General features: G+C 37.4%; 1 protein-coding gene across 1 annotated transcript; it reads left to right on the forward strand.

The window, feature by feature from the left end:
• The first annotated feature begins 1,598 nt into the window (after positions 1–1,598).
• Positions 1,599–4,065, forward strand: LOC132187343 (coniferyl alcohol acyltransferase-like). The gene is made up of 2 exons (XM_059601631.1): positions 1,599–2,102; positions 2,894–4,065. Exons 1-2 carry the CDS (start codon positions 1,680–1,682, stop codon positions 3,854–3,856), a joined length of 1,386 nt encoding a protein of 461 aa, XP_059457614.1. The 5' UTR covers positions 1,599–1,679; the 3' UTR covers positions 3,857–4,065.
• Positions 4,066–14,772: the final 10,707 nt, after the last annotated feature.

The raw sequence follows: 14,772 nt of genomic DNA on the forward strand, positions 1-14,772 counted from the left end.
ACAAGAAAAAAAAATATTTTGTAGGAAAAAGTAAAAAAAATTATTTTGTAGTGATTTTTTTATTTGAATAATAATAAAAAGTGATTGATGTGATGTAAAAAATAAAAATGTTGAAATTAATTTTTAGAGAAATAATAGGGATTTTTTTTTTTGAGTCCTTTGGCAAACACATCCTGTGTGTTTGGTAAAGGAATGGATGGGACGGGACCCAAAGACCCAAAAAATTCATCTTAAAATTAACCATAACATTCTTACTTTTTACATCACATCAATCACTTTTTATTACTATTTAAATAAAAAAATTACTACAAAATAAATTTTTTTTCACTTTTTTATACAAAACATTCTTACCTTTTATTTTTTTTATTTTTTCACATCAATCAAATATGCTACAGTTTCGGTCTATTTTATTTTTCAAGCCCTTTGACACCGGGGCCGGGCCTAGCTATAAACAAGGGTAGAGATGGTTGGTCAAGTGATTGGTGCGGTTGAAAAAGATGATAATTAACCACCATAACATATAAGTAATTAATATAATTAAGCATGATTGACCGCTAAGGACCCAATTGAAATGTACCACATTTATAGCATAGGGTGATCCATGTAGGAATAATATAGGAATAATAACTTGTTATTATCGTCTAATCCCAACCAAAGTTGAAATAAGTAGACGTCAAGGGTCTAAAGACAAGGTAGCCTTAGTCTCTAGCAACTCTACCTGCCCCCACCGATTTCCGGGCTTGGCATTGGCATCACATACCCGGCGGCGTTACCGCCCAGTGGAAAACGAAAAATAAGTAGGTGACTTATTTTTGTCATCTCTTTCGCTAACTCTTGAGAATAAAATCTCCTATAATAGGGAATTCAATGCGCCCCTACATGAAAGATTATCAAGTTGGCAAAAGAAAATAAGTTAGGATCTCTCCTTAACGAAACATTGCACTTCTATATGGCTATTAATTAATGAGATATATATAATAATGGTAAACCCACTCAAATAAAACCAAACAACGGGACAAGATACATTTATTGATGAGATGTGTTTGGTGTTATTTCTTACACATTTCTTGTCTTCATTTTTTTTTTAAAAAAAAAGAAAAAGAAAATCCACAATTGAAATATGTGAGACTTACATGTAAGTCCCACAAATTCAATAGTTGATTTGCTCATATCTTAGAAGAATTTTCAAAGTAATTCACTTGGGCACAAGGATGGAATTGGAATTTCCTCGAATCCGAAACTTTGTTCATGGTGTCAACTTAAACTTATAATTGCTTTCATATGTTTATCGTGATAGCCTTAATATTTGTATCTTGATGTTTTCTACGGGCCAAGGGCATGCAATAATAGTACCAGATCAAGGTACAAGGTACATATATATGCACATGGTTTGTCATTGTTTTTGACGATCGATGACAAAGATTCGTACTACCAATGATACCCAATTATGTAATTAATTAATAGGAGAGAAGAAAAGATCTAAAAATTGTGGCCTCGTGGGGTTGGTGCAAATATATCTCACACGCTAACCATTACTAAAATTATAGTTAACTCTCATATTTTCCCCTATATATACACTTCCCCATCTCCCTATCTAACCCATCACCCATATACCAATTATTCCCTCTAACTTTCTCTCAAACATCCACCAAAACTTGAATCATATAGTTAACAAGACAATGGGTGCAGGAGGAGTGGGGGACCCGTTCATCGTGAGTGTCAACAAGAGGGAGGTGGTGGCTGCGGTGCTTCCATTGCAAGAGTATTGGCTTCCACTATCCAACCTCGACTTGCTTCTTCCTCCTGTGGACGTGGGTGTGTTTTTCTGTTACGAGAAAAACGTGCGCAACCTGACGTTTGAATCCATGGCTGGCGTTCTGAAGAAGGCCTTGGCGCAAGTTCTGGTATCCCATTATGCGTTTGCTGGCGAGGTGGTGCAGAATTCTGTTGGTGAGCCTGAGATTCTCTGCAACAACCGTGGGGTGGAGTTTGTTGAAGCTTTTGCAGAGGTAGAGCTTAGAGACCTCAACTTGTATAACCCTGATGACACCATTGAAGGCAAGCTTGTGCCGGAGAAGAAGCACGGAGTTTTCGCTGTCCAGGTTTGACACACAAACACTAGTACTAACTTACTTATGGACAGAAACATTCATATTGATTTCTTCAAATAAAAGTTAAATTTTAATTAAAAAAAAAAATTCACTTTTTTAAATTTGAATAACCACTTTTAAAATAAATCAAATATCAAACTCACTATATTTTTCTCTACTTTAGTTACATATTATTATTATTATTATTAGAGATAATGAAAATGAGTATATATAAGATTAAAAAGCTAAATAACTTTCACATTTTGACACTCGGTATTTGGAGAGCTTTGTTGATCAAAGTTAAATTTGAAATGGAGTAGAGAGGTTGTTAAATGACTCGTTTTATAAGTTTTTTCAAAAAAAAAAATTTTTAAAATCTAAATTTTAAAAGCTTAACAAGAATGCTCTTAGTAAAGTGTAAAGAGTAGGGAGAGCTTGTAAAGTATTATGGATAACAAACTAAAAGTTTGGAGTTACAGAAAACGAGATACATATATCCCGTTTGAAATATATATATATATATATATATATATATATCACATGTTACAAATATATAAATTATGCAAAATACCGCGTTATATTTGGTGGGGGCGGTACAAATACTAAACTAAAGCATCAAAAATTGGAAAGTAAAGGTGAGGAGGGCAATTTATGTCATCTTAACACCATACAAGTCACATGGCTCCCATACCGATCGATGTTCACACACAAAGAAATCCACAACATGTTTTTTTTTTTTTTTTTTTCCTTTTTCTAAGCATGATCGATGTACTACTACTATGATTCTATGAACCATGTTGCAGGCTACTGAGCTCAGATGCGGTGGGTTGGTGGTGGCGTGCTCGTTTGACCACCGAGTAGCAGACGCCTACTCGGCCAACATGTTTCTTGTCTCATGGGCTGAGGTGGCTCAGTCTAAACCAATCTCTGCTCCACCATCTTTTCGCCGATCTCTACTCAACCCTCGACGCCCCGGCTCCATTCATCCCTCCTTGGACGATATGTACATCCCCGTAACCGAACTACCACCTCCCAAACATCCACAACCTGATTCCGATCATCTCATCAGCCGCATATATTATATTACGGCCGAACAACTCAGCCAGCTGCAATCTCTAGCCAGCACCAAGGGCTGCCGGAGAACCAAACTAGAGTCTTTCAGTGCATTCTTGTGGAAGATGGTTGCCAAGTCGGCTATTGCTCAAAGTGCAGACAAAAAGATGACTAAAATGGGCGTTGTTGTTGACGGAAGGACAAGGTTGATTGAAGGAGACGAACATAAAGCTTCACTCATGGGCTCTTACTTTGGAAACGTGCTCTCCGTACCCTACGGCGCCGAGCAAGTGGATGAGCTTAATGAAAAGCCATTGGAGTGGGTGGCGGATAAAGTTCATGAATTCTTGGAAGGTGCGGTGACAAAGGAGCATTTCTTGGGGCTCATAGATTGGGTGGAGGCTCACCGTCCGGTGCCCGGTTTGGCAAAGATATATTGTAACGGGAGCGAAGATGGACCAGCTTTTGTGGTGTCGTCCGGGCAGAGGTTCCCGGTGTGTAAGGTGGATTTCGGGTGGGGTATGCCGGGTTTTGGGTCGTACCATTTTCCGTGGGGCGGGGATGCCGGGTATGTGATGCCGATGCCGAGCCCGACCGGGAATGGAGATTGGGTGGTGTACATGCACCTGTTGAGAGGGCAGGTGGAGTTGATAGAGGCTGAGGCTGCCCATGTGTTTAGACCCTTGACATCTATTTATCTCAACTTCGATTAAATCCAAACTAAATTATAATATTAATTAAGTTATGCTTTAAATGTATTGCCGTTCAGTTTAGAGTGCTGTAAAATATTGTGTATTTCTGCAATTAATTTGTCGTTGAAGTAATCTGTACCTTAATAAGCCTAGTTTGTCAACTCTTTCTTTGGGGGTGTTTTCATGTCTTTATCAAATGGAAAACAACAACTTGGTTGTTAATTTTTTAACGTTTTCTTGAAATGTTTCTTTTAACTTGCCACATGTCTTTTCTTCAACTGCTTTCTACGATGAGGAATCTAATCATCTAAACAGTTTGCGTGATCCTACAACAGCACATGCAGAATAAAATGAGTAATGTTTCAAAATTTAATAAAGAGGGTGATTTCAAAAGACTATAAGAAAGTGAGAGTTTGAGAGGTGGCGACTACACATCAATGACATCATGATCATCTGTATATATCTGCACTGCTGCTTGAAAACATATTTTTTTTGAAAAAATTTTACTTAATTTCCATGAATTTTTATTCTTTTTGTAATTATCTCTCCAAAGTGTATTGAACTTTTAATATATATATATATATATATATGAAACAAAAAAAAAATCAAATTAATTTTCTTTTTAAAAATAAAAAATAAAACAAACTGAAATAAAATTTAAATAAAAAAAATTAGAGCCTCGTTGGGGGCGGGGGGGTGGCCTGAAGGGCACCCCTGATCTGCCCTGGGGTGGCTCGAAAGGCCTCCCTTGGCCTCACGGGTGGCCCGCTGGCCACCCCTTCCCCCTAGGGTGGCTGCCGGCCAAATCGGTAGCCACCCTACATTTTTTATTTTTAAAAGTTTTATGTGTGGGTGAAAGAGGAAAATTCTTGAAGTTTTTGGGTGTGTGTGGTTGTTTTGAACGCAAACTTTGTGTGCTAATATTTTCAAATTTTGAAATGTTTTATTGTTCACATGTCACTATTCACGCAGGAAAGACGACGTGTGAATAGTAAGTTACTATTCACACATCGCCTTTCGCACATGAGTAGCGAGACGTGCATAGTAACATTATTCAAACGTTACTATTTTATGAATAATGACGTTTGAATAGTAAAACGTACAATTTTAGTGATGTTTCTAAAAATATCACTATTCCAAATGTCACTAACTATGCTTTTTTATTTATTTATTTTTATTTTTATTTTTATTTTTTGAGTGCCAGGTATATGAGTATAGGAAAGAGCCCCAAATGCAATCTTAGTAGTCCATTTCTCCGTTATAAGTAAGAGAATGGTTTTGTTTGTTAAAACTCTCTTCTTTCTGTTTTTTTTTTATTTTTTTTATTTTTAAAATAAAAAAGGAAAAAATACACTTTAGCTCTCCAAAGTTTTACTCGATTTTCAATTTAGCCTCCAATGTTTAAACCTTAGCAATGTACCTCAACAAAATATAAAAATTTCGTAATATGACCCATCCGTTAGTAATTTCCATATAATTTGATGGAAAATTTCTCAACTTCGAGGCACATGCATTTTTTTTGTCTAAACTTTCCAAAATTGTCACTTATTTTTTGAAAGAATTTCAAAAATGCCTCCAATTAAATAAACCAAAATCTAAAAAAAAAAAAAAAAGGGGTTGGCCAAAGCCACTGTTTTGGCCGTTTGGGGGTGGCCTGGCTATGGCCACCCCCATGGCCTATGGGGGTGGTTTAGCCATCCGCAAGAGGCCAAATGGGAGTGGTCGAAACTACCCCGAAATGGCCAAAGGGCCACCCAAAATGGCCGGATTGGGGGTGGCGAGCCACCCCATGGCCCATGGGGGTGGTTTGGTCACCCCCAAGGGACCAAATGGCCCAAGGGGGTAGCTACGGACACCCCCAATTTTTTGGTTTTTTATTTTTTATTTTTTTCCTTATAAAATATGGGAACAATTAGGTATTTTCAATAATTTTCCTAAGAGAAAACGAAAATTATTGATGGATGGGTCACATTACGTTTTTTTTTTTTTTTTTTAAATTTTGGTGGGGTACATTGCAAATTTTTAAACATTGAAGGCTAAATTGAAAATCAGGTAAAACTTTTGGGGGGTAAAGTGTAATTTTTCCAAATAAAAAAAATCAACAAACAACTCAAAATACAAAAAAATCACAAAAAATATAAAAAATGTTTTCATTTTTAAGTCACATCGTCAACAATACATTAAGGCTATGTCTTTTTCAATGTAGAATATTTTATGAAAAATGTTTTCCTTGTTTTTTGGCGTTTTGTATAAGTGAAAATCTTGGTCAAATTGAAAAAATTTCAGTTGACCAAGAAAACCTTCTTTAAGCTCTGTAAAATGGTTTTCATATATTTTTTTTTTTTGTGGTAAACTATTTTATGAGTTTGAGCTTGTCTGTAACACATCGCCTTTAAATAACGAGGTGTGGGTGAAAATATCTAATTTTACAAGTGATGTTACTGTTTGGGATTGTCCCATAAATCCCAATAATTTTATATTGACATTCAAATGTTTGTAATGAATATATGTTTTATTCATTGATTAAATGATTTGAGCATATGTTATATGAAATGTCGTTTATATGCCTATTACTAGAAGGTTTATCATATTTATTATGCATGTAAAATGTCCTAGGATAATATTGAATATGCCTATGGGTGTGAATAACATGGTTATTACATAAGGTCTTAATCAATAATCTTTGTAATCCTTAAACCTATAACGTTCGCAATTGTTAAAAGGAACTGGGGCATTTCATTTTGAGAAAGATTATTACACATCGAATCTTGGTGATCTATCTTGATCAAGTGAATCAGTGACTTCAGATTGAGGTGTTGAGACCCTAAGGGTGTGTTTGGCAAAGGACTTGAAAAAGGAAGTGGGCCTAAACTGTAGCAGATTTGATTGATGTGAGAAAAAAAATTAAGAATGTTTTGTATGAAAAAGTGAAAAAATTTGTTTTGTAGTGATTTTTTTATTTGAATAATAATAAAAAGTGATTGATGTGATGTAAAAACTAAGAATGTTGGAGTTGATTTTGAGATGAATTTTTTAGATTTTTGGGTCCGGTCCGGCCCATTCCTTTGCCAAACACAGCCTAAGGTACTGAACAGACCAATAAGTTGTCTTTCCTCAAAGATACTGTTTATAGGGAGATGAGGTAGATAAGTAAGTGGCAGTATCCTTGACCTTAATTTTGCTATGAAATATTTCATGGAGGGATCATAAGTCAATGTTAAGTAAGTCAAAATAATTAATTGTTTAATCAAAAATATTTATTGGTGTGCAGTTACAATTATTTAGTGAAATTAATTGTGATTAAAATATTGTTGTGTAAAAAATATCAGGAAGACTTGGTTACAAACATATTTAACCCAATAATATTTTTTCTTTTAAGTCCCTCAGTAGGCTGATGTAATTTAACCAAAGTTAGGTTTTCTTATTTATTTGCTATATGTTTTAATTATTTAAAACATGGGTTAGAGAGATATAGTGCATTAATGCATATATATATATATATGAGAATTGGGCTTTAGATAAAACTCAAAGGTCCAAGGAGTTAGTGGAACACATAAAGCCGAAGAAAATTCCCTTACTTTATGTCACTACAAAAATTGAAAAGTTTTTTTACTAGGAGTTTCTGACGTGTGCTTTTTGATGTGTTTCAACCGTTAAAAGGGTGGGTGTAAAAAAATCTAAGTTTTTGACATGGCATTTTCAGCACGTCAAAATTTTTTACAAATATATATATGCTTTTTCTAAAAATATATATATTTTTTCAATTAAATATTTTTTGGTATTAACCTGATTTTCGTATCAATATCAATATATCCAATATCAATATATATCCAATATACATTCAATATCCATTCCAAATCCATTCCAATATCCAATCCAAAATTCATTCCAATATCCAATACATACATATCCAATATACAATATCCAATACATATTCAATATACAATACATATCCAATATACAATACATTCAATACATATGAAATTCCAACACAAATTAATTAAATAAAATTCCAACACATATACTATGTTCAAACACAACACAAAACAAAACAAATATATACATTGAAAATACGTTAAAACACAACACAAAACAAATGTACAATCAAACTATCTCTGTTCTATCTACTACAAATAAGTTTCAATTAGTCTCAACAAACATATAGTTTAATCTAACTATATACATCAAGAAATAGTAACAAAATATATATAAAACGTAACAAACAGCGATGAGAAATGGCGCGCTCAGCCCAAGTCAACATAGTCATCCCTCAACGCGTAATTTGCATTACCTGCAAATGAGTTGTGAACCAATGATAATTAATAAAAAAAATTCAAAACACATATATACAGTGATGCAAATATATGTTAGTTCTAAAATGAACCACGGTAACAAAGCGTTGCTAACTGGGACTTTTGTGGAGACTAGGGATTTGTAACAGTTAAAGTGATCGATGCGGGCTATAGTCATATTAGCCGAAGATAAGAAAAACAACACAAATATATCATTACCTTTGTGGGGCGCAGATCCAGAGGTCGACGCGAGCATGGCTTCAAGCTGGCGGAAACGGGCCGCAAAGATGGCATCTTTCTCTGCTATCTGAGCTTTTTGTTCTTCCATCTGCTTGCCCATCTCATTCATCGCACGTCTTTGTTATGTCTGCTCCTCTTCAAGTTTTCTAATCCTATCCGTCATTTGTGAGAACGAGGAGCTCCCAGGATTCTGAGACCGTGCCTAGGACGGTGTATAGTACGAATGTATGCTACCTCGCACCGGCAACATATTCGGACCCACCTGTCGGACCTTGCCAGCGTACTCAGGCTTATTTCCGTGTGCCTGATCATATGCGTCATTAGGTGTCCACCGTATCATCCCTTCAGTCACGCTCGGCGTCAATGCCGAGTCAATGGGTATCCTTCATCCTCTCCTGTACGTTAAATAACAAGTTAGTATCTCATATAAGGAAGATTAATCATAAATAATTTATCAAAATATATATCGGTGAGTACTTACACATCTCACCCTAACCACTTCATTTGGATAGCCACCATCCTTCGTCGTGTGTGTCGTGATGTAAGCTTGCGCTCGAGTTGGAGTAGTGCCCAAAGATAAGGTTTGCATAAAAAAAAAAAAAAAAAACATAAACATCCGGTTAGATACGTGTATATATATATATATATATATATATATATATAGTAAATAAGACAAATACCTCTTCTTGTGTCGCCCTAGCAAAGCTCATCGACCCGGTGCAGTGAGGTGTGTTGTTTTTTGCTCGCAATGTTCATGTAGGTAGTATACTCCTACACAAATACCACCCATAATATGTCAGCCCTAACACAATTACAATTAATGAAACTACACAATTACAATTAATGAAACTACACAATTACAATCAATGAAACTACACTCGTGACCTACCTGATGCTTGGGGTCACACTATTTTTCCAACAACACATCCAAGTCGTCGGCGTTGTATTGCGAAACGGCGTCTTGACCCATTCTCGTCTTCACTGTATTAGGAGTATCACCTAGCTAAATTTTTAACGTGTCTTTCACTGCTTGTCTCCAACTCTTCAGCTTCACGCCCATGTCTCTGAACGCGTCCCTTTTAATCGCCGTGAGATTGTACTTAGGCAGGATGTAGAAGTCAGCATGCACAAGTTGAAAAAGTTAGGCGTATAATTCACGCATTAACAACGTTTAAAATAATGAAATACACATGCGAAAATAGAAGAAAGAGTTTAACCATACCATCAAGGCGTCCCATATATCCTCCATCGTACGGGGCGATACATCCTTCTAGTCATCCCGTAGTCTAATATAATTCCCGCTCCTTATGACGTTGCCGGTTGTCCTTCGGAATTTCATTCCGCTAAATCCTACAGGCTGCCACGCCCCATTGTAGTCGCACACGACCTTTTGCCTGGTGGGGACATCCCACGTCTTGTTCGATGGTGGGACGGTCACCACCTGACTATGAGTGCGCCCGTATCACCCGATGCCTAACACATTAATAATTGCAAATGTTAATCATTTGAAATTTAATAGTAACTACATAAATTATATACGTATTCAATATTGGTATTTGAAGCATATATACTTACTTATTGTTTGGAGCTGGCGATTGCCCAACACTTTTGGAGGGTCATCGGGCTGCGAGTCATGCATGGCACCTGTCCCATCATCCACGTCCTCCGGATAGTACTGTGTCTCGCTGTCATCAAGCTGTATGGCTCACTGTATGGGATACTTGTGTTCTTCTCAGGGGGGAATAACCGCTCTACATCGTCATGTGTACAAATTCCTAACTCGCTCATCGTAGGCAGCAGAGTAAGCGGATGATACTCTTGCTCCGTGTCGTACGTAATCGGTTGAGACTGATAGGACTGAGACCCTTCCACATGCTCAGGAAGTACTGGTCTATACCCCTAGTCGTCTACATGTGGGGACCTCCGTCGTCTACTCTTCCCCTAGTACTCATATGAACCTGTAAAACACATAACGCACCCAATTAATTATGTATACAATAGATAAAATATACACCACAATAACCAATCAATGTAGAAAGAAATAACATAAAATAAGTCAATTAATGTGAACTACATATATAATTTTTTTTTTTAACCATATACGATTATATTGTATCTAAGTCTTGTCAGACGTAGTCAATGTCATCATGCGGATCCATTTCATTATTACTAGTCAATAGGAGCGGCTCACACTCGTGGTAGTTGACACATTCATCATCAGGACCTTCACCCTGACCAATGTCGTATACGTTTTTAGGTTTAGTCCTTACAACACAAGCCCAATCAGGGTCCCTTTCATCTTCGACATAAAAGACTTGGTCAACTTGTGACGTTAGCACATACGGCTTATAATTTTTTGGCACCGGTGGACAAGGTTTTTGAAGCTGACAAGCATCATGTAACGACCTAGATTTTAAAAACTCTCATATAAACAATATTAAATAGATTAAAAGAATAAATGAATAAATTAGATCAATGATATGTGGATTAATGATATTAAATAACTATTTAGCGTTAAATATATATTACATTGATTTTTGACATCTTTTGTATATCCCTTTAATTCTAAAATTTAGCTTCACTAATATGTTTATGGGCATAATTAAACACAATCTAGTAAATAAATTATTTATATTGGTGTAGTGAAGTTAGAAATTAATTTGAAGCTTTGCAGTTTTTAGCCTAATGATAAGCGCTAAAATATTCATATTTTCAGTCCTTATCTTATATGTTTTAATCCTTTGGTTTTGGTCAATTAGGTCATTTTACTTCCTTTTTGTGTTTTTGATGTTTTTACAGGCTTTTGGAAGAAAGTGAAGTAAAACTGGGTGATTTAAGCTAAAAAAGAGAATAAGGGAAAATTGGAGCTTCCTGGTACTGCGATCAATCGCAGGGTACCTGCGATCGAGTGCAATACCAGAGGAGATGCTGCATGAGCCAGGCTAGGAGCGATCGAGCGCAGGAAAAAGAGGCATCGATCGCAGACGTGCGATCGAGCGCACACGGGCTACGATCAAGCGCACCCGTGCGTAGGAGGCATTCCAAGTGGCGGCTACAATGTCCCTATTTCCATATTAGGGTTTTTCAAACTCCAAATTGTAATAGGACTGAAACCCTACGAAAACCCTAGGGTTTACTACTTTTCCAAGGACTTCTAAAGCCTATAAATAGACTCCTAAGCCTTTAGAATAGGGAGGCTTGGAGAAGGGAGAAGAATAGGAGCTCTCAAGTCAAATCTCGGCTTTATTCTTTCTTTTGTTTTCTTTTATTTTATGAAGATGTTTAACATCAACTCTATGTGTAGCTAATTTATTTAGTAGGGCTAGATTGAAGCCCTAGTTATGTTAAATTAATATTTCAACATTGGCGCCTTGTGATGATCATGTTGTGCTATTTAACTTGATTAATACCTGCTTGCATGAATTCCTCATATGTATATGCCTGATCAACATGTGCATGTGGTATGGACTTGTTAGTTAGATCAATTTGGATGGCCGAGTCCTGGGTTTAACTTAAGTAACAAAAAAATTCACACCGCTATTCTTGGGTTAATCAACATAGGGAACCTGGGAGTATGTGTCCATGCCCTAGGCCTTGTGTGTTTGTCGATTTCCATAGAACATATGCTTTTCTAAAGAACAACTTAGTATAGACATGCTAAATCCTTTAGGAAAGAAAAGAATTAGAGCATGGACCAAGTGGCTAATTCGTTGCTTAGGGAAATCAATAGCTTAAGGCGTTAGAGTTTAACCCTTAGGTTGGCAAACATTAAATATGCATAACTTGATCAAAGCATTAGCATATTGAAATACTAGTTTAATATAATTAGTGGTGGATATCAAAGCCCTGCCTTTACCCTTACATTATCTTTATATCTTTTTATTTTTATTAATATCAAATCTGTGGCAATTTGATATTTTTAATTAATTCTAAACAAAATCACAATCCTCGTGGGATTGATCTCGTACTTGCTGCACTATACTATTGTATTGATCTTGTGCACTTGCGAGTTAAAACGTATAGTTATTTACCTATTAATTTAGGTAGATTTTTGCACAACAAGTTTTTGGCGCCGTTGCCAGGGATTGCGGCGAATTTTGTTTAAATTTATCTTTCTTTAGTTTTGATAGTTTAATTTTCAATTTTTAATATAGTATTAGAAAAAAAAAAATTTAAAAAGAATTTTTGTTTCCCTTCACTTTTCTGTTTCTGTTACAGGTTACGGATTGGCATTCTGTGATTGCGATCAATCGTCAGCCAAGTGTGATCGAGCGCACTGAGATCGAACGCACCAACCTACGATCGAGCGCAGTTCTAGAGAGCATCCGGACCAGGCAGTGCTGAAGCTGCCAAGTTCATGCAAGGTCGTCGATCTCAAGCCTCAACCGTTTTTCCCCTCGATCCTGTAATTGAGCGGACAATTCGACAACGACCTAGAGACAAAGAAGGAGAAGAAGAAGTTGAAATGGAAGACATGCAAGAGAATCCAATTGGGCCAAGACCTCTAGAAGCAAATCCACCACAAGTGAGGAGACCTATGAAGCAAGCGTACGTGCCAACAAACCTCCATCAACCCTCATGCATAGCATATCAACCGGAGGTGGATGGTAGTTATTATATTTCTCCCCAAATTCTCAATGCATTAATCCACTTTAGAGGCACAGCTACTGAGGATCCCAACTTGCATTTAAAAAGAATTCTTTGACTTATGCAAGTTGCAGAATGTTCATGGCCTAACTCCCGAGAGACTTAGGTTAGTTCTCTTTCCTTTTTCCTTGAAGGATAATGCTAAACTGTGGTACAATTCCTTTCCTGCAGAATCTATTCATACTTGGGAAGAATTGACCACCACATTTCTGAAAAGGTTTTTCCCAGCCCAGAAGACAAAGCAACTTAAAAGGGAACTTCAAATGTTCCAACAACGAGATGGAGATTTGTTCTTTGAAGCTTGGGATCACTTCAATTCCTTACTCCTAAAGTGTCCACATCACAACATCCTTCAAGATGAGCAAGTGCAAATCTTCTATGAAGGATTAGATGATACAAATAAAGGGATGGTTGACTCAGCTTGCGGAGGAACACTGATGGAAAAAAGTAGTGAGGAAGCTGTGGAACTTTTTGAAACATTAAGTGAGCATTCACAGCAATTCTGTTCAAGAGGAAGGAGAGGAATTAAGAGCAAGGGCATGTATGAAGTGAATCTCAGTGGATGATCAACTCATCAGTTGGCTGCAGTAGAAAAGAAATTGGATATGCTTGTCAAGGCCATGACTGTCCAGAAAACTTCACCTCTGCAACAAGACACACAATTCCAGGTGTGTGCTATTTGTTCCCATCTAGATCACACCACTGAGAAGTGCCCTTTTGCAGAACAAGAAGAGGTAAACTTTGTGGGACAGAACAACTACCCCCACAAAAACAACCCATACTCCAATACTTACAATCCAGGATGGCGTAACCATCCCAATTTTTCCTGGAGTAATAACCAAGGACAGCAGAAAGGGCCCCAACAAGCAAGTCAACCAGCTCAAGAACAAAAGATGAACCAACTGGAGAATATGATACATAACTTGGTGACGTCGCAACAACAATTTATGGCTGATCAAAAACATGTCAATACAAAGACTGAGCAAGCCATACAAAAGCTAGAAGTGCAAATGGGTCAGATGGCAAAGGAGCTGAGTGAGAGGAAGCAGGGGGAATTCCCAGCTCAAACAGTACCTAACCCAAGCAATCACCAGCAGCTGAAGGCAGTCATAGTTCAAAGAGGACCCACTCCTACCGAAAGGGGCCGGATACTTTCTGTTAGTGCGATCGACCGCACCCCAGGTGCGATTGAGCGCACTATGCCCAGACATGCGCGTCTCTTGCCGAATGCGATCGAGCGCACTTGGACAGCAGGGCCTGCGAACTATTTAGGTCACTTTTTCCCTAAGGCCCACAACCTCTCTCTCGGCGCCGTACAGTTCCTTCCCAAATCTCCACCTCCGGCACTCATTCTTCCCTCATTTTGCAACTAGATTTCACCAAATCCACTACACCACCACCATCTAAGACCCTTTTCCAGCCACCATACCACCAATTTCACTGAAAACCACATCACATTCCAACCTCACCCCAACCCTAAAACATCACCGAACACTCCTCCAACCTCCATATTTTTTTCAATTTTTTTTGCAATAGTGGGTTTTTATCCACCCACATTGCCTCTGTGTTGGATTTTTGGTGTGTTTGCAGGGAGTTTGGAGCATCCTTGGCCGAAGTTGTCATTGTAAGTTAATCGGACTGCACACTACGTGTTCGACAAAAGTCCCTAACCAACTCCCAAATGCCTAGAACACGTGCTTCATCTTCCAGAGGGTCGGGAGCTCATGATATGTCTCCCCCACCAGCTTTTGAGGAGCG

Source organism: Corylus avellana, chromosome ca7 (genome assembly GCF_901000735.1).
Source record: "Corylus avellana chromosome ca7, CavTom2PMs-1.0".
In the NCBI taxonomy this organism is placed as follows: domain Eukaryota; kingdom Viridiplantae; phylum Streptophyta; class Magnoliopsida; order Fagales; family Betulaceae; genus Corylus; species Corylus avellana.

Coding starts and splice junctions, on each gene's coding strand:
- LOC132187343 (XM_059601631.1), top strand. CDS start 1,680: ATGGGTGCAGGAGGAGTGGGGGACCCGTTCATCGTGAGTGTCAACAAG. Junction 2,103..2,893: donor ACGGAGTTTTCGCTGTCCAG/GTTTGACACACA, acceptor ACCATGTTGCAG/GCTACTGAGCTCAGATGCGG.